The 25,970-nt window shown below is 40.8% G+C and overlaps 1 protein-coding gene and 1 pseudogene across 6 annotated transcripts in view; both read left to right on the forward strand.

Moving 5' to 3' along the window:
• The window catches only part of MDN1 (midasin AAA ATPase 1), a 157,922-nt gene that overhangs the window by 62,938 nt on the left and 69,014 nt on the right, over positions 1–25,970 (forward strand). For all 6 annotated transcript variants that reach the window (XR_003429489.1, XM_027090484.1, XM_027090476.1 and 3 more), the window contains exons 31-46: positions 133–263; positions 2,760–2,904; positions 4,685–4,814; positions 8,752–8,970; positions 9,629–9,826; positions 11,322–11,530; positions 12,307–12,429; positions 14,313–14,510; positions 15,556–15,663; positions 16,024–16,212; positions 18,460–18,549; positions 18,645–18,908; positions 19,058–19,319; positions 22,745–22,904; positions 24,214–24,330; positions 25,266–25,474. Coding sequence is in view for 5 of the 6 variants with exons in the window: in XM_027090484.1 (XP_026946285.1) it covers positions 133–263; positions 2,760–2,904; positions 4,685–4,814; positions 8,752–8,970; positions 9,629–9,826; positions 11,322–11,530; positions 12,307–12,429; positions 14,313–14,510; positions 15,556–15,663; positions 16,024–16,212; positions 18,460–18,549; positions 18,645–18,908; positions 19,058–19,319; positions 22,745–22,904; positions 24,214–24,330; positions 25,266–25,474 (2,752 nt within the window). In the remaining variant the exon portion in view is untranslated. The remainder of the gene's footprint in view (positions 1–132; positions 264–2,759; positions 2,905–4,684; positions 4,815–8,751; positions 8,971–9,628; positions 9,827–11,321; positions 11,531–12,306; positions 12,430–14,312; positions 14,511–15,555; positions 15,664–16,023; positions 16,213–18,459; positions 18,550–18,644; positions 18,909–19,057; positions 19,320–22,744; positions 22,905–24,213; positions 24,331–25,265; positions 25,475–25,970) is intronic.
• On the forward strand, positions 280–1,693 carry LOC113611481 (mitochondrial import inner membrane translocase subunit Tim9 pseudogene; annotated as a pseudogene).

The raw sequence follows: 25,970 nt of genomic DNA on the forward strand, positions 1-25,970 counted from the left end.
GCGAGATCCATTCCTGTTCTCCAGTCTTTGTTTTCTGCACAGCAACTCCAGCAGACGCCCACTAGCTACGTGTGTATTGTCTTGTGGAGCCGCCTGCCCTTTAATTTCACCCTCTTCTTTTCCAAATTGTAGGAAGAAATTGACACATCAAGACTCTTTGAGTGGCATGATGGGCCTCTGGTTCTGGCCATGAAGGAGGACGGCTTTTTCCTCTTGGATGAGATCTCCCTAGCCGACGACTCTGTCCTGGAAAGACTCAACAGGTACACGAGCGTAAGAGGTTTACCCTGTGTTTGATGCTTTTGCTGGTCTGGATTTTATAGATGTTAATTCTTGTGCACAGTAATGTTCTTCATAGGTACACTGTATTCAGTAAATGTTTGAAAATGATGATGAGCTATTGCTTTTTTTGGCTTTAGCACTCAGTGTCTTTAAGAGACCTAGTTTTTCTGTTTAGCTATCAATAATCAGAAAGATGGGACTATGGGAGGATAGGGCTAAAACAAAGACGCCCAAGTTAAAATTCTTTTTTAAGGCAAATTATGTGGCCATTATCTTAATTTTTTTTTCAAAGAACTAGAATCAAAATCCTGGATGTTACAGCTGTAAGGCCTCTCAAAACCCCAGACCAGGACGCTGACCCTCCACACCAGACTTGGCTGGCCACATAGCCCCCTAGCCGCATACTGGTGTCGGATGTGAGAGCATGTGCTTGAGTAAGAAATCAGGCTTTGCTGGAGACATTCAAGCAAAGATGCCTTTCCAGAACAGAAAGGAAACTCATGCATCAGAAAAGGTGACTAGTGAACGTACTGAAAGAATATGGCTACACAAATACTGAAATCTGATCAGATAAAACAGTTTAAGAAGTTTCTCAAAACCTACACAGTAAGCCTACGGTAAACCTGCTTTTTGCAGTGTGAAAGACTTCAGGACAAGAGAAGTAAAGCCTGAAGTGACCTCACCTGCTCAGAACATTGCTTCCAGAAATGTTTAAAAATGACACGAAGGATATCAATGAGATTTCAGGAATATCCTGTTCAACAGAATGAAGCCCTGATAGCCAGTGCAGGATGCCTTGGCCAACCACGTAGATAAATCCTGATTGACGGATCCCTGATGAGATACCGGAAATGAGGGCTCACCTAACAGAAACCGCCCCAAAGCAGTAGCCGCCGTGTGAACCAGCCATCTGTCCTGACTGGCAAATAAGAACCACTGGAGAAGCAAAATTGCTATTTACTAGAGTAATCAAAATAAGTCTTGTTGTGCAATGAAAATAGTAAGATGCAGCATTTGTTGAGACCTTAAGACTCAGCAGCTTGGTCACTTGATTAGAAAAATAAACCATTGTTTCTTCAAAATAGGTGTTTAGTCATGAGATAGGAAAAAAATTATATTACTAGAAGTAAAATAAATGGAAATAACCTGGGGGGAAAAAAACGAAACAGGGACTTCCTTGGCAGTCCAGTGGTTAGGACTCCACGCTTTTACTGCCAAGGGCCCTGGTTCATTTCGTGGTCGGGGAACTAAGATCCCACAAGCTGCCCGGTCAAAAAGAAAAAGAAAGAAAAAAAAAAAACCCAAAACAGAAAACCTCAGATCAGTGTGAATCTTGATGAATACCTGTGTTTCTCTCTTTATCGAGGTATAATTTACATATCATGAAGTGTACCTGTTTTAAATGTATAGTTCAATAAGTTATTTTTTTTCTTTCTTTCTTTTTTTGGGGGCGGGGGTTGTTTCTTTGTGTGTGGGGGGTGCTGGGGAGTTGGGCGGTGACCACGCCACGTGGCTTGTGGGATCTTAGTTCCCCGACCAGGGATCGAACCCCGGGCCCCAGCAGTGCGATTGCCAAGAGTCCTAACCACTGGACCGCCAGGACGTCCCCTAATTCGAGTTTTAGTAAATTTACTGAGTTTTGCAGCCACCACAATTCAGTTTACATTTTTATTATCCCAGTAGCATCCCTCCTGTGCATTTACAGTTTATCTTTGATGCCACCTCCTGCTCCAGGCAACTCCTCATCCACTTCATGTCTGTATAGATTTGTCTTTTCAGGAGATTTCATATAAGTGGTCTCTTCTTTAACTTTGCGTCAATGTTTTGAGGTCCCTCCATGGTATAGCCTATATCATTAGTGTGTTCCTTTTTGTTCCTCATAGTATTTCATTGTGTAGATAATACCATATTTTTTTTATCTATTCACCTCTTCTTGGTACTTGAGTTGTTTCTATATCTGTGAATAATGCTGCCGTGAACATTTGCATGCTAGGCTCCCATTTTTTATTTAATTTATTTTAAAATATTTATTTATTTGGTGGTGCCAGGTCTTAGTTGTGGCTCACCGGCTCCTTAGTTGCAGCACGTGGTCTCCTTAGTTGTAGCATGCGAACTCTTAGCTGCGGCATGCATGTGGGATCTAGTTCCCTGACCAGGGATCAAAACCAGGCCCCCTGCATTGGGAGTGTGGAGTCTTATCCACTGTGCTGCCAGGGAAGTTATGCTCCCATTTTTTAAAACAAGTGTCTTGACGTAAGTGGGAAAAGGAATTCTTTTTCTTTTGATCAGAACTGTTGTTCCACTACATAGGAATAGGGATAACTATTCACTTTGAAGTTTGTGGCAGGAAACCATTAACTAAAGTGAAAGCTCAGCAAAGGAGATGACTTTTTTTTTTCCTTTTTGAGAACACTGAAGACCACAAAATAGAATACAGAAGGCTTTTCTAATCTGACATTCTCCAATTTTTCTTCTAGTGTCCTCGAAGTGGAAAAGTCTCTGTTATTAGCTGAGAAAGGCAACCTAGAGGACAAGGATAATGAGGTAGAGCTGTTGACTGCTGGGAAGAAATTCCGTATCTTGGCAACCATGAACCCCGGGGGTGACTTTGGGAAAAAAGAGGTAAAACTGTGTTCTTGAAGCATAATTTTTTTCTGCCTTTTGACCTCAGCTCACTGTACCCATAAATACAGTATGTAAAAATGGTTCTGGAATTTTATGTGGTAAAAACTGAGTAAAAGATAAAAATCCAGAGAGAGCCATTATAAGGTTGAAAAATAATTCTGACAGGTAAAACATTTCCTTATTTGATGTCTCACTTTTGTATGTGCCTGAAATTTCAGTCACTTTGCCTGGCTTTTTACATACCTTAAGGTAACAAAGTCTCATGAGAGCTCTGTGTGGAAGTTATTACGCTAGTTTTATGGATGAGAAAAGTTGAAACTGAAGTTTATTCTCCCATTCTGCTTCTAGAGTCTACTCTGTTAAACACGAGAGTGGTGATATGAATGACTTAAAGTGACAAAAAAGCAGTCACAGCCAGGATCCTGTCCTGGTTTTGCAGGTGGAGAGTATCTGTTCCCTCAGGGGTCGTGTGGGTCCCCCTCAGACTGTTGGTAAAGGAAAGGGTGAGGGTGATTTCTTCTGTTCAGAAGGTGGTATGAGGGTCCCCCAAGCCCCACGGCTTCCAGGCTCATGAAGCCTCTCAGTGGAGAAGTCTGCGTTGTGTGTGGGACCCTGGTGTGTTCAAGTTAGGGAAAGGGTAGTGTGGTAGTAGGTCAGGATGATGAGCAGAAATGGGTTGATCGGGAGTGAAAGTAGTTAAGATTCTTGGTAACTTGGTGGCTGCCTGAAACGTGAAAATGATATTTAGGGCCTGATTTTCCTCAGTAGCATAAGAAGAAAGATGATCACTGTGCTTTGGGAAATGTACTGGAGGGAAGAAATAACATACAGCACAGTTTCAAAGTATGAAAACAGGCGCTGTGGCACATAGAAATAGCACAGAAAGATCTGATTTCATGGTTGTATGTGTTAACTTGCCTGTCAGGTTAGCTTAAGTTTTTTTTAGACAGATTGCCGGCTTTTACCAAAGGGAATGATAGCTTTTGGTTCTGCCTGCCTTGCTGCAGAGGGAGGTGGGATCCTGGAACCATGATCCTGCTCAGCCGGGATGGTGCTGAGCAGCACATGCAACCCCTGGTGCCTTTGCTGAGCTGCTCCTGGGTCCAGGCGTTGCTCCTGGTCCTGCTGTGCTAGGCCAGGTAGGCGGAGGATGGAGTTGATCTGTCCAGTAAAAGAAAATCGTTGGTGAACTTTTGTGAGCGGGTGTTATCTGACCTAGGGGGAGGGTAGGATGAATCCAGACTGAGGGCAAAGGCCCTGAGACTGGAGGACTAAACAGTTCTTTGTCATACAAGAGGTAAATATATACCTGTTTGCAATTTCACTCCCTTTGAGCCACATCGAAGTTTTCTCCTTCTACTTCAGACAGCTCTCCCCCATGGGAAGATAGCGTTTATTTTCTCCAAACCACCAGTCAAGTAGCTGAAGGGAAAGTAAAGGGAAGGGCCTTTGCTTAGGGGAAAGTGTTGGGGTTTGGAAGTCATCTACGGGGGCTGAATCCTTCTTGCACCACAGACTCTATAAGACCTTGAAGTTCTCTACCATGATTATAAAGAAAGGGGTGGTAGTACGAGCTCGGGGAGTGTGGTGGAGATAATGAGATGACATGTGGAAGGAGCTGGACAAATAGGTGTTCAGTGAATTATAGACAGTAGTAGAGGTGATAAAAGAAGCATTGGGTACCTGCCACATTCACAGCCAGCATTCATTCAGAGGATTTGTTTTCTAGCTTTCCTCATAGGTATTAAATTCACATTAGAATTTGTGTTCTTTGTAGCTGTCTCCTGCCTTAAGAAACCGTTTTACAGAAATATGGTGCCCTCAGAGCACAAGCCGTGAAGACTTAACTCAGATTATCAGCCATAATCTTCGCCCAGGGTTGTCTCTGGGCAGAACAGATCATAAAGGTGAGAGTGTTCGGGTGGTGCCGGTGGGGTGGGTGTGTGTGTTGGAGGGAGGGGAATAGCATGTTTAGCAGTAGGTGTGTATGGCCTGTTCTATGGAGAAGTGATAACAAATAGATCTAAAGAAGACGTGATACTAGCCTGTTGCCCTCTACCGAAGTATCCCTTCTTCACCTTGCTTCCATCACCGGGTTACTACGTTTTAGCTTTCTGATTGTTTCACCTGTCGGTCATCTTTATATATAAGGCATATTTGTTGGCTAAAGATAAGGAAATGTGGTTTAAATTTTAATCATTACCACCGTTAGAAAATGTTCATAGAATTTTAAACTGCATTTCCTTAGTAGTTGTCACTTTATTTTATTTTAAATTTTCCTTTTATTATGAAAATTTCAAACACAAGGAAAATAGAGTAGTATTTTAAAAATTCGCATAGACTTGTAACCTAAATTTAATAATTCTTAAAATATCCAGTAAGAGCCAAAACATTTATTATACTTTTTTTTTTTTTTTTTTCAAATTGAGCCTAGATTGCCCTGATTAATCCCATATTCTCGGCATTGAATGGGCTAAATTTAGGACCTAGATCTGGTTCTAAGCCTTAATACAAACCCTAATACAAGTAGTTTTTTGGATCATTTTGCCTCTCTGTCTTAAAGAATATAAAAGGATGTCTGCTTCTTTGAGATTGAGGTTCATGGATATGTTCAGCTTTTTAAAGGCACGCTAAAGCACAGCTTCAAAAATAGGTAGGATGGCTGTGGAGAGTAGGTGCATGGGTCCCAACCTCATCTGTGGTATATTAGGAAAGATTGGCTCTTTAGTCACCTGAGCACAGACTTCCTTTTAAGAAGGGCCTTTACTGAACCTCAGTATTCACGGGTGTACACAGTGCTGTCTGAACAGCTGGAGTTCCCCTGGCTCCACCAATATCACAGCTACTCAGTGGTGCAGAATTGACTAAGCCTGCGATTCCCAAACTCACCTGGACAACTTGTTTAAATACAGCTTGCAGGGCCCTGCACCCAGGGCTTCTGATTCAGTCGGTCTGGTGTAGGGCATGAGAATTTGCCTTCCTAACAAGTTCCCAGGTGGTCCAATAATATTGGTCTATAGCCCACAATCAGAACTTGTGTGTTACCTTGGTTGTGTGCATTGGTGCATTTATGGTGAAAATTCAAGTAAAAAGAGGAGGAGAAGACGGAAATTGTTAAGCTGGCATGGTTTGTCTTTCGGCTCTGGGTTGGGACTGGGTCGCCCAAGGAAGTAACCTCTGAATCTCATATGGGCTGCTTACTCTTCTGAGCTACTTGGATTGTGATAAGAATGGCGGAGGATACAACTGCTGTTAAGCTGCCACGTTTGCTGCATCATCAGTGCTTTTCATGTTTAACTGAGCAAACTGTTCCTCCACAGGGCATAAGCACTGGGACCCCTAGGACTTACTCTGAGCCTTATGGCTTGTCCTTAAGGAGCTTGTTTACTCCATGCTTTCCAGGCTGCATGGCAGCAGACATCCCTGGGGAGGCATTAGAGACCCTGAGGGAACATGGAGCATGAGGGAGAGGTGGCTTAATAATTTATATCAGTCTTTTCATTTGGAAATGGATCAGGGTGGCACAGCATAAAAACATTTTTTAAATTGTGTAATATAAAACAGGAAATTAGGGAATTCCCTTGTAGTCCAGTGGTTAGGACTCCATGCTACCACCGTAGAGGGGCACAGGTTCGATCCCTGGTTAGGGAACAAAGATCCCACGAGCCGCACACCACCAAAAAAAAAAAAAAAAGGAAACTAGACATAGCTTTTCCCCAGATTTTCTTTAAGGATATGTATGATTCACTGAATTTAATATTTCAACTATTATGGATTCTAAATTGATTTAGGGTATTTAAGATATATTTACTGCATCGTCTTAATGAAAATATAAATACCACTGTGGGTACCACTTACTTTCTCTATTATTTTTGGTTCACAAATCTCTATAGTAGTATTATGCATACATTGATAATATAACAAAAAAAAGATTCTGTAATGAAACCTTTTCTATATTTGACGTATTGATGAAATTGATGTATTTAAAAAAAATGGATCTCTGAAGGGCATGTGGGCTGCTTTTTCCATTCTCAAACTCTCATTGACCAGTATTTCTCAAAGCATTCTCTTTTCATTAAAATGACATATTGTTCAGAGCTTTTCTTTGAGTTGTAGTTCTAGAAGTAGAAATTAGGAACTTCCGAGCTCCCATTAGTTGTGGCCAGATTGCTCTCCAGAAAGTTGGCCCCATTCACAGTGCTGCCAGCAGCTTAATTAGTTCCCCAACCAGGGATTGAACCCAGGCCCCAATACTGAGAGCATTGAGTCCCAACCACTGGACTGCCAGGGAATTCCCGTCATTTTTTTCTTTTTAATTACAATGAAATCTATTATTTTATCCTTATTAATTTAATGGATATTCTAAAATTTCATTTTCTTTTATTACTAGTGAATGGAGCATTCTCTGTAGTTTATTTAAAAATAACTATTATTTTACACATTGCTATTTGTATATTTTTGCATAATATTCCTTAATATATTTATCATTTAGGTTTCTCTCTTCTGTTATCTTCAATATTTGTTGTTAAAAAATACATATATGGGGCTTCCCTGGTGGCGCAGTGGTTGGGAGTCCGCCTGCCGATGCAGGGGACGCGGGTTCGTGCCCCGGTCCGGGAAGATCCCACATGCCGCGGAGTGGCTGGGCCCGTGAGCCGTGGCTGCTGAGCCTGCGCGTCTGGAGCCTGTGCTCTGCAACGGGAGAGGCCACAACAGTGAGAGGCCCGCGTACTGCAAAAAACAAAACAAACAAACAAAAATACATATATGAACCCATCCCATCCACTTTATCTCTGATGATCTTCTGTTTCTTTAATAGTCATGATTTAATTTCTCTTTATTAATGGATAAATTATTTCATTTTCCTTAAGTCCTTGATTTACTTCAGATTTTTTCCACTCTGAAATGTGGATCCAGGTACCCATGTTTAACATCTAGCTTTTGAAACAGTATTTAATTTCTTTCCTCTTGTTAACTAGACTTTCCCCCATGAGTTGTCATTTTACGTTCTGTCTTAAGATTTGTGTTTTTTTCTGTAATTAGTATTTTTCTTCTAACCAGTTTGCAGTGTAGCTTGAAAGCTGTTACTGTATAGTCTACTTTTTATTACAGCAGTGCTGATTCCTCATCATATTTTCTTTTTAAAAAGCATTACTTGGTATTCATACTTTTTAGATAAATGTTTACTATTGACTTCAGAAGTTATATGAAGTACTCTACTAAATTTGATTGTCATTGCTTTGAATGTGTGTGTATGACTTAAGTATTTTGTTTCCAGACAAATATTTTACAATATGAAATTGTGAAAATTAGAATAGTCATTAACTTGAACCACGAAACATAATTTGTGAATCCTCTGATTTGCTAAATTGTGATTGATGAACAGATGGACCAAACAAACAAAAAACCTAGACTAAATGCCACTGGAATCATGATAATCCCCATTCCACTGAATCAGTTAAAAATATAAATAAATCTGTATGTTTTCTAAAATCATTGTGTCTTGTCTTCAAAATTATATCTGAACACGAACCAAATGAATACTTTATTTCTTTGAGCTGTTTTCAGGGTGCTTTCTTAGACTTTAATTCTCAAAGTTTTCTTTCTGGTGTTTTTTTGTTTGTTTGTTTTGGTAGGGGTAGAATGTGTTCTTGAACCCTATGGGAATGTGATTAAAGCTGTGGACCCCATTTGCTTAGAAAAAGTATTAATGTACGTTCACAAAAATTTGCATATAATCTCATGAAACATAGATCCCTTTTAAACCATCAGTGGGCCCCAGGTTGCAAATCCCTGTCCGGCGTCTTCCCAAACAGCAGATACCTTTGTTTTCTTGTGTCTTAGGGGCTGACATAGCTGAGGTGATGCTGGATTTCACTGACTGGCTGACCCACCAGGAGTTTGGCCGAAGGTGTGTGGTCAGTATCAGAGATATCCTGTCCTGGGTTAACTTCATGAACACAATGGGGGAGGAAGCTGCTTTGAAAAGGCCGGAGACCATCTCCACGGTGACGTCTTTTGTCCACGCCGCCTGCCTGGTGTACATAGATGGAATAGGTTCAGGTATGTTGTCTGTTAGCTGGTGAGAACAAGGGGTGAGGATAGAGGGGACTGTGAGGTGGAGCAAGCCCAGACCTCTGAGCCAGATGCCTTTAACATTTCCAAGACTCACAGTGGTTCTCTTGTTCTTTTACTCTTTTTGAGAGGCAGTTGGTGTAAAAGATACGCGAAAACTTTCCATTGCTTATAGACCAGGGATTTAGTAAATGTGAAGCAGTGCTTATGATAGAAAGAAGGCTGCTGGGAACGCTTGTGCTCCTGAAGAGCGTCACATGGCACCTCTGAATGCGGTCGTTCAGTTCACGGGCCTGAATCCTGTGGTTGGTTTTAAGCTTACTACAATTTTATTAAATTTAATGTTTAAGTTTTTTCAGCCATGAAAATTAGAAATACAGCCCACATGACTAAAAGTACCATATTAGTTACTCTTTTCTCCAGACTTATTTCTCACAGAGTGACTGGAGTGCTTTACTGAATAAGCTGCTGCTGAATTGATGACGTGACAGTTGTGGGGAGAGGGGAGTCACACTCCTTCTTAGGGCTGCTTATACTAGCAATCGTATTTTGGCTGTGATTCAGGAGCCCGTCCTAGAGTTCCTGCTGAGTGGTTGTGAAGCTGGGTGCCCTGCTGTTGTTTGATGGACCGATCCTCTTCCTTTAGGGGTAACTTCATCTGGGTTTGGTACGGCTCTCTTGGCTCGCAAAGAATGTCTGAAATTCCTAATCAAGAAACTTTCCAAGGTTGTCCGACTTACAGAAAGTCAGAAAAACGAATTGAAGATTTATGACAGACTCAAAGCCAAAGAATTCACTGTGATAGATAACCTTTGGGGAATTCATCCATTTTTTATACCAAGGGGTAAGAATGATTTTAAATAAATAAGATTCTCTTCTTGTGGTTTACAAATACTTGACCTTTATTGTGACTTTTGACTTTACTATATCATGATTACTTTTGTCTGAGTTAGAATCTGACTTGGCGTAATCATAATTGTATGAGTGGTTAAAAAATATATAACAGGCATATAAAAATAGAAAATACAGTCTTTAATACATGAGTAAATTGTCCCATAAAAATGCATTTATATGTTTATTATTTGGTGCTCAAAACAAGACCTTTCCTATAGTGGTAATTCAGCCCATAATGTTTCAACTATAGAACTTTATCACCTTTTACAAAAACAGTTTTGTGAACCCTTGAGGGCAGGTGTCACTCATCTTCCTGTCCCTGGCATCTGCCACATAGCCTAGCAGTCATAGGCATTCAGAGAATGTCTGCTGAGTGAGTGAATGGATGAATAAATGAGTGATTAAATAGGAAATGCAGGTGGATTTCAGTTCTAATCCTTGCTCTTATTAGGTTGCCTTTGTCAAATATTTAAATGAGGCAGTTATATTAGGTATCTTTCCAGGGCACTCTGGACTTTTCGGATCGTTGCTTCTCTAGCAGAGTCATCTATTTCTTGTCCCTTCTTTCCTCTCTGTGTCAAGAATTGTTGAGTGCTTGGAATGTGTAGAGGTGCAGTGGCAGTTAGCGGGGGTTCAGTGGTGAACTAAACCAGCCCAAATTCTGGGCTGAATGGAACATTGCCCCTTTCCCTCTCCCTCTTCAACAGTACTGTCTTCATCCCTGATGGGGTTCCCCCGTGATCTAACCATTAGGTCCCTTCCCCAAGCCATCATGGTAGTATTCAGTTCTCTCGTGTAGGAGCTGTGTGCTCGTGGCCTGGGACTGGGGTGGTCCTTGCTTCTGCTTCCGTAGCTGAGGTAATAAATGTTTTCTTAGCCCCACTGCCTCCAAACTGATGTACCAACAGCTTCTGCCAGGAGACATAGTGGCATAAATATTAAGCCCTCTAAGACTGTTATTAGTCCTGCACTTCAGCTGTATTATGGGTTAAGGATGCATCCTGAATTGTCTTGGTGGCCTAAAAACCTTGGATGAAATTGTTTATATGGGCTTATATACCAAGCTTCCACTTGACTTTTAGGAAAATACAAGTATAAGGTAAATTGTACAAGTACATGTAGTAGTAATTCCAGGTGTAGGTTGTGAAAGGAAAGAAGTATGCTTGCAGTTTCGACCTATATGAGTATGTATAGATGTAGGTGTAGGAAGTGCCGAGATCTGTGTAGTAGGCACAGTTGAAGAAAGTATGCTGCTGGCTCTTCCTGGAAAGCATTTCATGGACCCAAAAGTGAGGAAATATCAAAATAGGGCTAAGCGTTTTCACCACAGATGGTACTTTACTGACTGACAGTCTACTTGGTGGATTCTTTTAATCTCCAGTTGATATATATGTATGATTTGGTGATGTCCAGCTTATATGTGGCTTTTCTTTTCTCCACTTCAGGACCTGTCTTGCACAGGAATAATATCGCCGACTATGCACTCAGTGCGGGCACCACAGCTATGAATGCCCAGAGGCTCTTAAGAGCTACAAAACTGAACAAACCTATCCTCTTGGAGGGCTCCCCTGGTGTGGGCAAGACGAGCTTGGTGGGAGCCTTAGCCAAGGCTTCAGGCAACACACTTGTCCGAATCAACTTGTCAGAGCAGACGGTAAGCTTAAGTCATGCTACAGCTGATGGGGGTAGGTGTAGGGAGTAATGTTTTTATCTATTTTTTGTTTGTTTTGGTTTTTGGTTTTTTTTGTGGTACGCAGGCCCCTCACTGTTGTGGCCTTTCCCGTTGCGGAGCACAGGCTCCGGATGCGCAGGCTCAGCGGCCATGGCTCACGAGCCCAGCTGCTCCGCGGCATGTGGGATCTTCCCGGACTGGGGCACGAACCCGTGTCCCCTGCTTCGGCAGGCGGACTCTCAACCACTGCGCCACCAGGGAAACCCTGTAATTCTCTCTTGAGAGGGAATCACTCATTTCAGTTTTTATTGTAATACAGCCTCTCTATTTTTGTCCTTTCTAAAAATATTAATTACAGATAAAATGACCCTTTAAACAATCTTATGAAAATATGGGACAGAGATGACAAATTAAATAATCTCCTGGGATGGGGTCTGGGAGGAGGGCCTGGGCATTGTTTTTGGTGTGTGTGGTTTTTGTTTTTTAAGGTCACCAATTTATTTCCAAGTACATCCAATGTTGAGAACTATTGATCTAGAGCTCCAGTTGATAGATGCTTAGACTATTGTGATGATAAGATGCTTGGGGCATATCTGGGCTCCTGGTAAAGAGTTCTGGGATTGATTAGTTCTCTCTTGTGGGTAAGACTAAAAAGTGGTACAAGGCCTAAGTATTTACCATTTTACGTTTGGGGTCTTGGGATCTAGTTCATTTTCTGTGTAATGTTGGCTTTTCTCCATTTCTTCCTCCTCTCAAAGGACATCACAGACCTGTTTGGAGCAGATCTACCTGTTGAAGGTGGCAAGGGAGGAGAGTTTGCCTGGCGCGATGGCCCCTTGCTGGCAGCCTTGAAGGCAGGCCATTGGATTGTGTTGGATGAGGTGAGAGGACGGCCCATTGTGCCAACGTGGGACTACAAGTGTGAGAAATGGGGGTGGGGGCAGAACTTTTCGAGGCTTGAGGGCATTTCGCAATGGATGATCATGCTCTTGGCTAGTAAAGGCAAATTCTCTGATGAAAAGAATCCTCCGTGGTCTCCTTTATGAATAAGAAAAGTCACTTGTCAGAAAGCATATACAGAACTCCCCCCATGTATAGGGTTGGCCAGAAAGTTCGTTTGGGTTTTCCCGTAGCATCTTACGGAAAACCAAATGAACTTTTTGGCCAACCCAATATAACCTACAAACTCTCCTACTTTCGTGAGCTAGCCTCCAGAAAAAGTGCCTCTTCACTAGTTTTATGCTCTAGTCGCTGGCAGGCTTGCTGTATTTGTATTTATTTTCAGAGATAAACGTAGTTTACAAATAGTGCCAACCACCTCATTTCAGCAGAGAGGCTGGGGAAAGTTATAGTAGGAAGAGACATAGAAAAATGGTGAGAAAATGGTCAATGTTATATGTGCACATGGGATAAATTAATGACCAGAAAAACAGAGCACGTCATGTGATATGTGATAAGTGTCGAATCTCTGTGACTGACAGGTAGCTAGAGAGATATGGAGAAGTGAGGCACAAAATAAAAAAATTGAAGGTTGTGGCCAAAGGGTTTGAGTTAGTTTGGGATGTGCAATGTCAGTTCCGGAAAAGGTGAGCAAGTAGTTGTGTAGCCTAAATGATTTGAGTGATGAAAGTGCCACAGATGACTTTTGACACAGACCCCGGCAGGTTCCCTAGATTCAGAACCCCCTTGCGTCTGCAGTAAGGGGGATGGATTCCTTTTCTGCTGAGCTGCTTCCTAATTACCAGATATTAAAGAGAAGGAGGGTTTTGGTTTTTGTTTTATTCCCCCCAGATTTTTTTGAAAAAGATATGTGATAGAATAATCATCAGCCAGGAAAAAAAGAGTGCCTTGTTTCAAAGCTAGAAGACTGCTGACCATAGTCATATTTTGTGGAAATGCACGTAGGGACTGCAAGGCATTCTGGCCTTGCAGTCACACATAAGAGCAGCTTTTAGAACTTGACCCGTATGTGGGTATATAGCAGAGTTTGTGTTTTGAGTGCTTATGTAAGCATGACACTTGAAATTCTAATATAGTCTGATTTTTGGCCCATTTGCATTTTACTGATTCACATTTCACAGTTGAATTTTTCCATGTTACCTAAAAACCACCCATGCTTCACATCCCTGAGCTCTGAACTTAGCATCTGAGGACCTCCATTCAGCTCTTTTCATTTCTGGCGCTCGCACAAATCCTCGTGTTTGTTCTTGTTGTTCACAAAACTGTTGGCATAGTTAGATCTACTTTATGTAGTTTATATCATGACTTTGAAGCCCATTTGGAGAGTTTATTCAGTATTTGAGCTGGGAAGGATGTTTATTTAAGTATGTAAAGAGCTATCTTACTTCACCTTAAAAAAATCCCAGAGCGAAAGTAAGATATCTTTGTATTGGAAAGTTTCTTTTGTAAGCTATGATTTATAAAGTAGGTTAATATAGGAGCAGATAATGGATACAGTTTTATTTTTGAGACTAATTTAACTGCTTTAAAAAATTTTAACCTACATACTCAGTTTACTTAAAATTATTATTACTTATTATTTACTTATTATTGCTATTTTATACATCCCAAATTTTTCTAACATATATATGAAATAATAGGATGAGTACACATCAGTTCAGCTTGAGAAGCAGAGTGTTACCAATGTTGTTTGAACTCCTTCCCCCTTGAGGATAAGACTACTTTTTGTGCATATTATTCTTTTGATTTTTGTAGCAGCTATACAGCATATAAAATAAGTATATGCTCTTTCTCCTCCAAATAGCTTAACCTGGCTTCGCAGTCAGTCTTGGAAGGACTCAATGCTTGTTTTGACCACCGAGGAGAAATCTATATTCCTGAGTTAGGAATGAGCTTTCAAGTGCTGCATGAGAAGACGAAGATTTTTGGTTGTCAAAATCCTTTTAGACAAGGAGGCGGAAGGAAGGGCTTGCCCAGGTCTTTCCTAAATAGGTTTACTCAGGTAAGATTTGCTGTTGCCCCAGAAACCAAAGGTGTTGTCAGGGGCAATAATACTGCTGACACATAGCTATGAGGGTGCCCACTATGAGAATGAGACAGGCTCAGTGTAATGATCTGCTTCTCGATTTCATATCTTTATATGTTGGATATCAATGTGACTGATTCCCATAATCACTTCTCTCCTGCTGCGAATCCTTTGTCTGAGGTCTCAGAGGACCTGGTATGTTATCAGTTGGAGGAAAGTAAGATGACCACCGTCTTGAGGATTCTATTACTGTGCTCAGAGATTAAGACCAATCTTTGACCTTTTCAGGTGTATTTGTGATCTGTTAGAACATTAAAAGATTATTTTATAATGAAAATGCATTTAAATCTAAGTAAAATAAAGTATAAAAAACTACCATGAAGAAGAAAAAATCCAGTATTCTCCATACCAAAGTCAACCACTATTAATAGTTGGTATCTTTTCTTATCACCTTTATTCTCATTAGCAGCAGAAGGTGTGTGTGTATGTACATATAGGCTTACATGTTTTAACATCTTTTTTCAAAGTTTGGCTAATGTAGTGGCTTGGAAATGCTTCTAGATGTTAGCTTTCTTTTATGCCCCATCCCTTGATAATTAAGAATTTACTGAGTATCTTTTAAGAAATTTATTATGAAAAATTTCAAACATATTGAAAAGTTGATCAAATTTTAAAATGAATGCTCATATACCTACCATCTGGATTTTTTAGAGCATTTTACATAATATATAGGAAGTTAAAATTACAAATATACTTAAAAAAATTACTTGCATGTCTTTCTCTAATTCACTAGAATGAAGCTAACAAGAAAACCCTCTTTTGCTCTATATTTCAAAGATTTTATATAATTCCGTATCCTAAAAATGCAAGAAAAGAAATTTCTATAACTGAAATATATATATTACTGAGGTATTACTACTTTGGTGTTAAATAAAAATTTTACGTAAGTCACAGTAGTCATTTCTGGTGTTTGGTAAAGAGAAACGATGTCATTTTTTCATGTTATTTTTGGATTTTCTAGGTCTTTGTGGATCCCCTTACAGTAATAGACATGGAGTTCATTGCCAGTACTCTGTTTCCAGCCATTGACAAAAGTATTGTTAAAAAAATGGTTGCTTTCAACAACCAAGTAAGTACCTACGTGTATTATTTGTTCTTTGTTTTTCTGATTTTCTCACTTTCTCAACATGGAACACTAAATTACCAGTCTCCGTAACTAAGATAAATCACATGGACTTCTAAAAGTTTCTAGCGGAAGGCAAGCTACTCATTTGAGGGTTACAGTAATTCAGTTCTGTTGCATGTATCATTGTCAATGCTTACAGGGTATTCCTGGCATTGAGAAGTCTGGATTGGGAGAAGGAGACATCTGAATCAAGCCTCTTAGTCTCTGTTTTGGATTATGTATGCATTCACGGTACACTGATAGTACTTAATGCAGTGCCTAGCAGTGGTACATGCTTTCCCAGTAAGGGTATTTTCTTTTTAGATTGATCATGAAGTGACTGTCGAGAAGAAATGGGGACAAATAGGAGGACCCTGGGAATTCAACCTCCGGGACCTTTTCCGCTGGTGTCAGTTGATGCTAGTTGACCAGTCCCCTGGTTGTTACGATCCTGGTCAGCATGTGTTTTTGGTCTATGGTGAAAGAATGAGAACCAAGGAAGATAAAGAAAAGGTGAGTTTCATACTTGCTCTTTGCATTTCTTTGCATCTGTAAGTTGATTTCTTCCTGAGGGACAGAAGGGAGGTGTACTCATTAACAATACCAAACCCAGTAAAGCTGCTTGGAAATTTAGAAGTTACGAGAAGAAACTAAGCATTCACCTGTCTCAGAGTCTCATAGTGTAGTTTGCTTTGGAGGACACAGTTTGCTTATCCATCTAAAGCCCCATGATTGCAGACCTACTTTAACAGTATTGCCCTCCATTAATAAAGGCTTGGTCTTTATCACCTTTCCAGGCACAAAAGTGAGAAGCAGGAGGAGACAGGTGATAACCAGTAGAAGAGGAGGGCTTTCTACTTTTAAATAAATGTCAAATTGCAAAGTATTTTATCTAGAAAAGATAAATAGATGAAAAGAGAGAGGAAATTCTGTATCTAAATGGAAGTAAAAATATCCCTTTGTAAGTAGAAAACAACACCAGAATTTCCAACTTAGTAAACCAATAATGTGTGCATTGCTTTGTGGTATTTCAAGTCCAGTTCATGGAAAATTCACAACAGTTGCAGGTGGGAGGTGCTGTCATGACCTCTTACAGATGAAGATCCAAGGCTCAGTCATGGAATCTCAGTGCAGCAAGTGGCAGAGCCAGCTCTCTAGCACAGACCTTTCCACTTTGCCTGCTCTTCCTTCTACTGTATCACAGTTGTTTACAAACAAAGTAACTTACAGATTCATGTGAGTTAGAAACAGTAACCTCCTTACTGACCTGAAGATGTGACTGCCCATGGCACAAGTGACTTTCACACACTTTGATTCTGCTACTAAGAGCACAGATCCCCTTTTATGTGGCATCCAGAGTCTAGCCCAGTGTTAACAACTCATTTATTACATGCAGATGGCTTTCAGTATATTAGGACAAGATGTTCAGTTAGGTTTTTTTTCTTCACAAATTTTAATTCACATATCATCAGCTAGTATTTTAATTTCTTCATCCACTTGCTGGTTACAGTATATTAACTGTGGCAGGACTGGCCAGTGTTGGGTAATTGATGTTGGTCAGATGATGAGTCACTGTAGGGTGTGGAAGGTTTCTATCACTCCTGCAATTCATTTGCTGTAGTTGACTACATGTTTTCTGAGGGGGGGGGGGAAGCTAAGTAAAGTAATAATAGAAGAAGAGAGGCTATAAAAGTATTTGTAATTTTAACTCTGGTATAATATCAGGGAGAGGAGATGATCTGCTGTAGAGTGGGATCTAAGGTCAGAAATCGCCTGGACCAAGGAGTAGGTGGTGGGAGCATTTTCTTCTGTGCTGCTTTTAGGCTTTTACTCAGTGTTTGATACTCATTATGATTTTATCTTTTTTGTTTTTATTTTCTGACTTCAGTCCAGTATACATTGATGAGTATGAATATTGCTGCTTTGTTAGAAACGCACAACTTGTTGTAAATATTTTGGGTGGCTGGAATCTTTGTGGCTGCTATGGGCTAAATTAGTGTTTTTTACACACCCTTATCTTTTCCCCTCCCCAGCTCCTCTTAGATTAAAAAAAAAAAAAAAAAGTGCAAAAATGAAGTACAGTTAACAGGAAGTTTTTAACAGTATTGCTGCTAAGGAAGGGTTAAGTGACTAAATAATCAGTCAGAGAAATTACTTTGCTTGTCCTCTCTACATAAATATTTAGAAGGGTAACAGTGATTTTGGAGTCAGACAGGCTTAGATTTGAAATCAGTTACCAACCGTGGGCAATCATGTAACTCTCATGAATCCCCTAATCCATATCTATAAAATGGAAATGGAAAATACCTATTTTGCACGGGTATTAGGATCAGAAATAATCTATTAAAGCACCCAATATAATGTTTGGCACATGGTAGGTACTCAGGAAACAGTCACTGTTCTTCATAAACTTCATGTTTCTCTTCTCTTCTACCTCTAGGTGGTATCTTGAATGACGAAAGCAAATTCATTTTTCATCTTAAGATTTACCATAGTTTCTATGGCTTTAATTTATGGTATATTCTCACTGGAATCTCAAAATAATTTGAGATTATGTGATTACTCTTAAGCTTCAGTTTACTTTCATTCTGAAGAATTAAATGCAATCTATCCTTTTTATAAGAAAATTCAAAAAGATAAGGACTCAGAATATTGTCATTCTCCTATTGTGTTCATGTTTACTAGTATTCATTCTAGAAGGTTTGGCTCAGAATTTGGTGGAGTGATTTGTGTTTTGATCGTATCATCTTCTTCCTTTAGGTCATTGCTGTATTCAAGGATGTGTTTAATTCAAATTCTAACCCATACCTGGGAACCAGACTGTTTCACATCACTCCCTGTGATGTTCAGGTGAGGAGAGGAGGATAATCCTCTTTCAGTTTTCTATGGCTTCTGCTCCCACTCGCAGGCACACTTGTGAAAACTCACCGGCATGTCTTTTTCAGCTGGGCTACTCAGTGCTTTCCCGTGGCAGCTACGTTCCTCTCCCGACTCGCCGGCCCCTGTTGCTCCTGCACCAGTCTTTACAGTCTCTGGAGTCAGTTATGAAGTGTGTACAAATGAGCTGGATGGTCATCCTTGTGGGGCCAGCCTCAGTGGGCAAGACCAGCTTGGTTCAGCTCCTGGCACACCTTACTGGTCACACTTTAAAGATCATGGCCATGAACAGTGCAATGGACACTTCGGAGCTTCTGGGTGGATTTGAGCAGGTAACTGATCTGCCTCTGCATTTTCAGGCAGAACACAATAAACCGTGTGGTCTGGCTGGTGGTCTTCTGTGTTGGTGGTAGCTACAGTAGCAGTGTTCTTTGATCCTGGCCATGGGCTGTGCTGGGTTCACGTGCTCTGGAAATTGCAGGTTGATCTCATCCGGCCGTGGAGGCAGCTCCTTGAGAAGGTGGAGGGCACTGTCAGGACCCTGGTAAGAGACAGCCTCCTCGTCAGTGCTGACGATGCAGAAGTAGTGCTGCGAGCCTGGAGTCATTTCCTTCTGACGTATAAACCCAAGTGTCTTGGAGAAGGTGGTAAAGGTGTCACGATGGAGATTGTCAGCAAGCTGGAAGCAGTGTTACTGCTTATGCAGAGACTCAACAATAAAATCAACTCATACTCCAAGGCAGGTATGTGTGTTTGGGTGTGTGTATCAGACACTTACCATTAGTGTCCACCCACAGGTAATATATTTGTAAATGCAATGCCCATAATTTTTAAAATGAATTTAATGATTATTAACAATCAAAATTTGGAAATCTTTGTCCTAGGAAATAAAATGAAGCTGATGTAAAGTATTTAGAATTGGTGATCCTAAACAGAAAGCAGGAAAGAAATTGGTTACTGAGTTTGATTTATTCTGTGTGTAATCAACCACCGTGACTTGTGTGTAAATTTGGTTTTATTTTTTGTTGGCCTGTTTTTTAAACCTGTTAATAACTTCTCAAGAAATCGAGTATTTCAAACTGAAGAACAGAAGTCTAAATTGATAGCTAGGAATCTATTTTGTATAGAAGGTGGAGGAAATTCCTCAGTTAACCTGGAAATATACAACTCTCATTTTGTAGTGCAGCTTTTTGGATGGTAATGAGCATGCCTTTAAGGGAGAATTGATTAAAGGTTAAGGCCTGTCACTAAGGTTGTCTTCCTTTCCAAAACCTGCTCTTAACTGTTTATTCCTCAGTTATTCCTTGGGAATAGTTGATTCCTTAGGGGTGAAGAAATGAGACTCCCCTCTTCCCACTGTGTCAACATTGTATCCATAGCTGTGGGTCAGATAGTTTACTTTCTTAGTTAAGACAGTGATTTCAATGTTGTTTTGATCTGTCATTTTCCAATTCAAGCTCACCATTTGAATTTGAAATTCTTTACTCATTCATTCAAATTAATTATTAGATATGTTAATGAAGTCGTACATCACTTTATATATTTTTAAAAGATAGGTATAGTAAAACTCACCATTGAGGTTTGAATTCCTACTGAGTGGTGGACACTGTGTTAAATATGTTTACTTTTAACCCTCACAACAACACCATATTACAAGGAAAAATGAACCCCATTTTATACATGAGGAAATGGATGCTCACAGAGGTAAAATAACCTGCCCAATGCCTTCTTGCTACCAAGTGGTTAGACTAGGTTTGGGCTCCAGTCCTCTCTGACTTAAAAGCCTGGAATCTGGTGTGTATGGATTTCTTTCATAAGTCTGTTAAAATGTAAATATCTAGGGAAGTTCTCACAGCCCATTCTCAATACTGAGCTTTTTTTTTTTTTTTAATTTATATATTTATTTTGCTGCATCAGGTCTTAGTTGTGGCATGTGGGATCTTTCGCTGTGGCGCGGGCTCTTCGTTGTGGCGCACGGGCTCTAGAGCGCTCTGGCTCGGTAGCTGCGGTGCACGGGCCTAGTTACCCTGCAGCATGTGGGATCTTAGTTCCCCGACCATGGGTTGAACCCACGTCCCTCGCATTGGAAGGCAGATTCTTAACCACTGGACTGCCAGGGAAATCCCAATACTGCTTTTTATTTAGGATTGACTTTCATATTGAGTAATTCATTTCTTAGGGATATTGATAGAGTGAAAGAGGCTGGGTCTAAAACAGTTTGTCTGCTACTATTTTACTTTTGGTTAAAAATGTCTTTTCTTCTTAACTTTATATCTTTTAATGTCCCTATGATGAACATGTATGACTTTTAAAATCTATTCTAGTTTCATATTTTATCTTAAATCTTTGTACATATTGAGCATATATATAATAGCTCTATTAACATCAGAATGCAGCCCTTAGGGACTTAAAGCAAGAAAATATATCTAGGATTTTTTATTAGATTCTGGGCATTTTGAATTTAAGTTGCTAAGTGCTGCATTTTATTTTTTTGAGGTTTTCTTTGGGGGGAATAAGGCAGTTGAGTTGCTTATGGATCATTTTTATCTTTTCAAGCTTGCACTTAAGCTGTTTAAGGTCAAGTCCGGAGTAACCTTTACTGTAGGGTTAAATTAGCCCCACTCTTGAGGCATGGCCCTATGGCATCTCTACTGAAGGTCCTGTGTGTTCTGTGGAGTCTCTTCGCTTTGACTGGTGGGAACTGGAGTGTTGTTCAGCCCCGTGTGAACTCTGAGAATTGTTCAGCTCACAGCTCCCCGATAACTGTCCTTTCCTTGGAAGTTTTTGCTCATGCTTGTGGAGTTTCAGCCTTCACGTGCACGTGTAGATTATTACTGAGCCAAAGACTCCAGGAGCCCTCATCTGGATTTCTGGAGCCATCCCTTTGAGTAACTCTTGCCTTTTGAGCACCCTGCCCCTCATTCTAGTTGCTCTAGCCTCCCTGAATTCAAGTCTGTGACCTCAGGTCATTGAGGCCTTGGGATCTGTTTGAGTTTCCCCTCCCCACTTTGCAGTCTAGAAGTTGCTTCCAGGCAGAAAGCTGGCAATTATAGGACCTCCTTCCCTCAGGTGTCACAGTCCTGTGCTGTTTTCCAACATCGGAAAGCAGTTGTTTCATGTATTTTACCAGTTTTCTAATCGCTAAACACTGGGAGGTTAAGTCTCAACCTTACTATTCCTTCATGGCTAGAAGCAGAAATCCAACATGTATTACCTTATGATATGAAAAAGGGTCAGGAAACAATTTCTTCTCTTTCTTTTTTAAAAAAGTTAATTTATTTTATAGGAGTATAGTTGATTTACAATGTGGTGTTTCAGTTGTACAGCAAAATGATTCAATTATATATGTACATATATCCATTCTTTTTTAGATTCTTTTCTCATATAGGTTATCACAGAATATTGAGTAGAGTTCCCTATGCTATACAGTAGGTCCTTGTTGGTTATCTGTCTTATATAAGGAAACAATTTCTAATAAGAAAGATCAATTGAAAAAATTCTGGGAAAGGACTATCTAAACTATGAAGCAAATAAATACCGGTTGTTACTGTATATGATATGGTCATTACAAAGGATGCCCTGTTTAATGACACTGATTGCATTGTGCCGACTTAACAGCACTTTACTATAGTATAAATGCAGTAATAGGTGGAAGACATTATCCTTCCGCATTTGAAAAATTAAAACACATAAAGATAATTTCCCTTCTCCATCACCCTTGAGTCAACTTTATCTAGCCATTCATTCAGAAAGCCATTAAGTATTTTCTATCCCCAAACCTAATTTTCTTACTTGTTTTGTTCAAACAAAAACGAAAATCTTTTTGTTTACCCTATTATGAAACTTTAAAGAACTGGGCCAGAAGTTTCCAGGCTTCTTTTAATAAACTCTTAGTTTTTTGTTTTATTTGTTTGTTTGTTTGTTGTTGTTTGCGGTCCGCAGGCCTCTCACTGCTGTGGCCTCTCCTGTTGCAGAGCGCAGGCTCAGCGGCCATGGCTCACGGGCCCAGCCGCTCCGCGGCATGTGGGATCTTCCCGGACCGGGGCACGAACCCATATCCCCTGCATCGGCAGGCGGACTCTCAACCACTGCTCCACCAGGGAAGCCCTATTTGTTTGTTTTTGATTGCCCTGGTTTGAAATTAAATACTGTGGCTGTGACGTTTCAGAGTTTGCCAGACTCGTGGAAGAGTTCCGAAGCTTTGGTGTGAAGCTTATGCAGTCAGCCAGTGGCCGAAGCTGTGGCACGTTCGAATGGGTTGACAGCATGTTGGTTCGGGCCCTGAAGTCTGGAGATTGGCTTTTGATGGACAATGTTAACTTCTGCAAGTAAGGACCTTCTATTCAATCATGAGTGGGTCTGATTGAAATTTGAGATATGCTTGTCAAAGTAGAAACCCAGGTGGAAGCTCTGGTTTTGTTTTTCCTCCCTCCCTCCCTTCTTTCCTCCCTCCCTCCCTCCCTCCCTCCCTCTTCATTGGTGTGCACAGTTGTTGAAGTGCGCGGGCTTCTCATTGCGGTGGCTTCTCTTGTTGCGGAACACGAGCTCAGTAGTTGTGGCTTGCAGGCTCTAGAGCTCAGGCTCAGTAGTTGTGGCGCACGGGCTTAGTTGCTCTGCGGCATGTGGGATCTTCCTGGACCAGGGCTTGAATCCGTGTCCCCTGCATTGGCAGGTGAATTCTCAACCACTGCGCCACCAGGGAATTCCAGCTCTGGCATTTTTAATCCACTGTTTTCTTAGCTAGAAACACATCCTCAGCTATATTCTATAGACTTCTCCCAGTGGTGAACAATGGTAGTTGGTTATTAGCTACGATATTTTAGTTCTAGCAGATAGTTTTGAGCTGAACCGAAGGCTAACAAAATTGGATTACTTCTCCAACTAACATCCTTTGAGTCACACCTTTGTATTTAATATCAGAAAGCTTCCTTTTGTTAGGTTTTTTTTTCTTTTCTTTCTTTTTTTTTTTTTTTTTTTTGCCACGCCACGCAGTTTGTGGTATTTTAGTTTCCTGACCAGGGATTGAACCCCAGCCCACGGCAGTGAAAACGCTGAGTCCTAACCACTGGACTGCCAGGGAATTCCCTGTTAGGGTCATTCTTAAGTACAGATTTTTGAAATGGAGGGTCTGACACAGGGCAGACATTTAGTGAATGTGCATTCAGTGTATACCACTTGATTCTAAAGTAAGGAAAAGGGCAAGTGTAAGACTATTCTGCCTGTACAGTGAGCATAATACAGGTCAGGTGATGGGCTTTTCTACCTGGAGCATTTTCAGAATGTTTCAAATTACAATCCAGTTACCTTTAAATGAATTTGATAATATTGGGAAGTGGGGGAGAGGGAAGGGGAAAGAGAAGACAGTTTTATTAGTTCAGGGAACTTTCTATCATTTTCCTTGATTTATTCAACAAACATTTTGTATATTTACTGTGTATGAATCACTGGGCTGTGTGCCTTGGAGAGTGAAAACAGGCATTGATAGGAAAAGAGATCTTGGAAGAATCACAGTTCTGTACGGGGACGTGATCTGTGCTGAAGGGAAGACATGGGTCAGGCGCAGTGAGAGGCCTGAGCCAGGGCAGCAGTCAGTGTGGCACGCCAGCCTGTCCCCCATTTGGATTCTCCCTATTGCAGCCCGTCGGTGCTGGATCGTTTGAATGCTTTGCTGGAACCTGGAGGTGTCCTCAGTGTTAGTGAGAGAGGAATCATCGATGGATCCACTCCCACCATAACACCAAATCCCAATTTCAGGTATTTATGCCTCTTAAGTTTGTGCCTCAGAATCTGACAGCCTTGATGTCAGAGGTGACCATTCATTAGGGCCACCTTACGTATCGTATTTGTACACTCAGTCATGAGCATGTTCATACATTCATTGATTTAACAAATATTTACTGAGGCTCTGCCATTTGCCAGGTGCTGCTGTGCTTTTGGGGGCACAGCAGTAAATAAGAAAGATGAGGTCCCTGCCTTGGGTTGGTGGTGAAGGCTGGAAGCAGGGAGACCAGTTACAAGCCTTTTGCAGTTCAGGTGAGAGACGATAGCTTAGACTAGGGCTGTCAGATCAGTGGGACTTGCTCATGGGCTTGTGGGTTAAGAAAAGGAGGAAGCAAAGATGGCATCTAAGGTTTTGGCTTGAGTAATTGGGTAAAGGGGTGCCATTCATTGAGAAAGGGGAGACTGGCAAAGGAGCAGATTTGGGGTGGGGAGGGTTAGCTGCAATCAGCTGTTTAGCTTTGGAGGTAAGTGTGAGCTGTCAGACAGCTAGATGCAGAAGTTGATGGACATCGAATGTTACGAAGCTAAGTGTTGCTGGAGACACTGCTCCTTTCTCTTTTCTCTGTAGGTGAGTTAGAATAATTGATGAATTAGCACTGCCTGATGTGGGGAATATCTGAAAGTAAGAATTTTACAGTCCTCAGTACTAAAGGTGCACTGGATATACAATACTTAGTTCCTTAGGAAAATAGGTTTAGAGAAACTGATTTGCTGTATTGATGCATTTTGGAACTAGAGGATAGAATGCAGATGTAAACAGCATCTGTACGTTGAATTAGCAGTGTTACCTTAGATGAGCTCCCTGAAGATGAGCCACATATGATTTGCCCTCACCAGTTGTTGCTGAGCTGCACTGTCAGTTGCACTGAGATTTTGATTTTTTTTCCTTTGAATTGCTATACTACTAGACTTTTTCTCTCAATGGATCCTGTGCATGGAGAAATATCCCGAGCTATGAGGAATCGTGGACTTGAAATCTACATTTCAGGAGAAGGGGATGGGAGCATCCCAGATGACCTGGATCTGAAAGTCCTACTGCACAGCCTTGGGTTGGTGGGGGGCAGTGTGTGTGACATCCTTCTGGCTTTGCACTCAGAGACCCGAAGTGCTGTTGTAGGTAAGGTGCTTGACTTCTAGGCCTCTGCAGGGTTTTCTTCCTCTGGAAATTCATGTTGCTCCATTTGACTGCTAGTTCAGGAGTTCTTACATTTAGTGTACATGGAAATGGAAATTACCAGGAAAGCCTGTTAATAATGTAGATGCGCTTGGTACCCTTCTTCCCCAAGAGATTGGGTTCAGCAGGTGTGAGCAAGGCACAGGAATCAGCATGTTAAAGAAGCTTCCTGGGGAATTCTGATGCATGCAGTCAGAGACCCACACTCAGAGGAATACCTGTACTGCTTTTCGCACTGAGATTGATGAAGTTTGTCCTGCAAATCTTCACGGTCATCATTGAATCTCTTGAAGGTTGAATAAAGAGGGAACTTTGAGTTGTTTAAAACAGATAGGTGTTACTTCTTCTAAATGTCCAAATATACAAGAAAGAGCAGTAATAATAACAATAATGAAAAATAATGAAATGTTACTTATTAAGTAACTACTCTGTGTTAGGT

Source organism: Aethalodelphis obliquidens, unplaced genomic scaffold, assembly GCF_003676395.1.
Source record: "Aethalodelphis obliquidens isolate GAN/ISIS:26980383/991018 unplaced genomic scaffold, ASM367639v1 scaffold3, whole genome shotgun sequence".
Taxonomy (NCBI): Eukaryota; Metazoa; Chordata; class Mammalia; order Artiodactyla; family Delphinidae; genus Aethalodelphis; species Aethalodelphis obliquidens.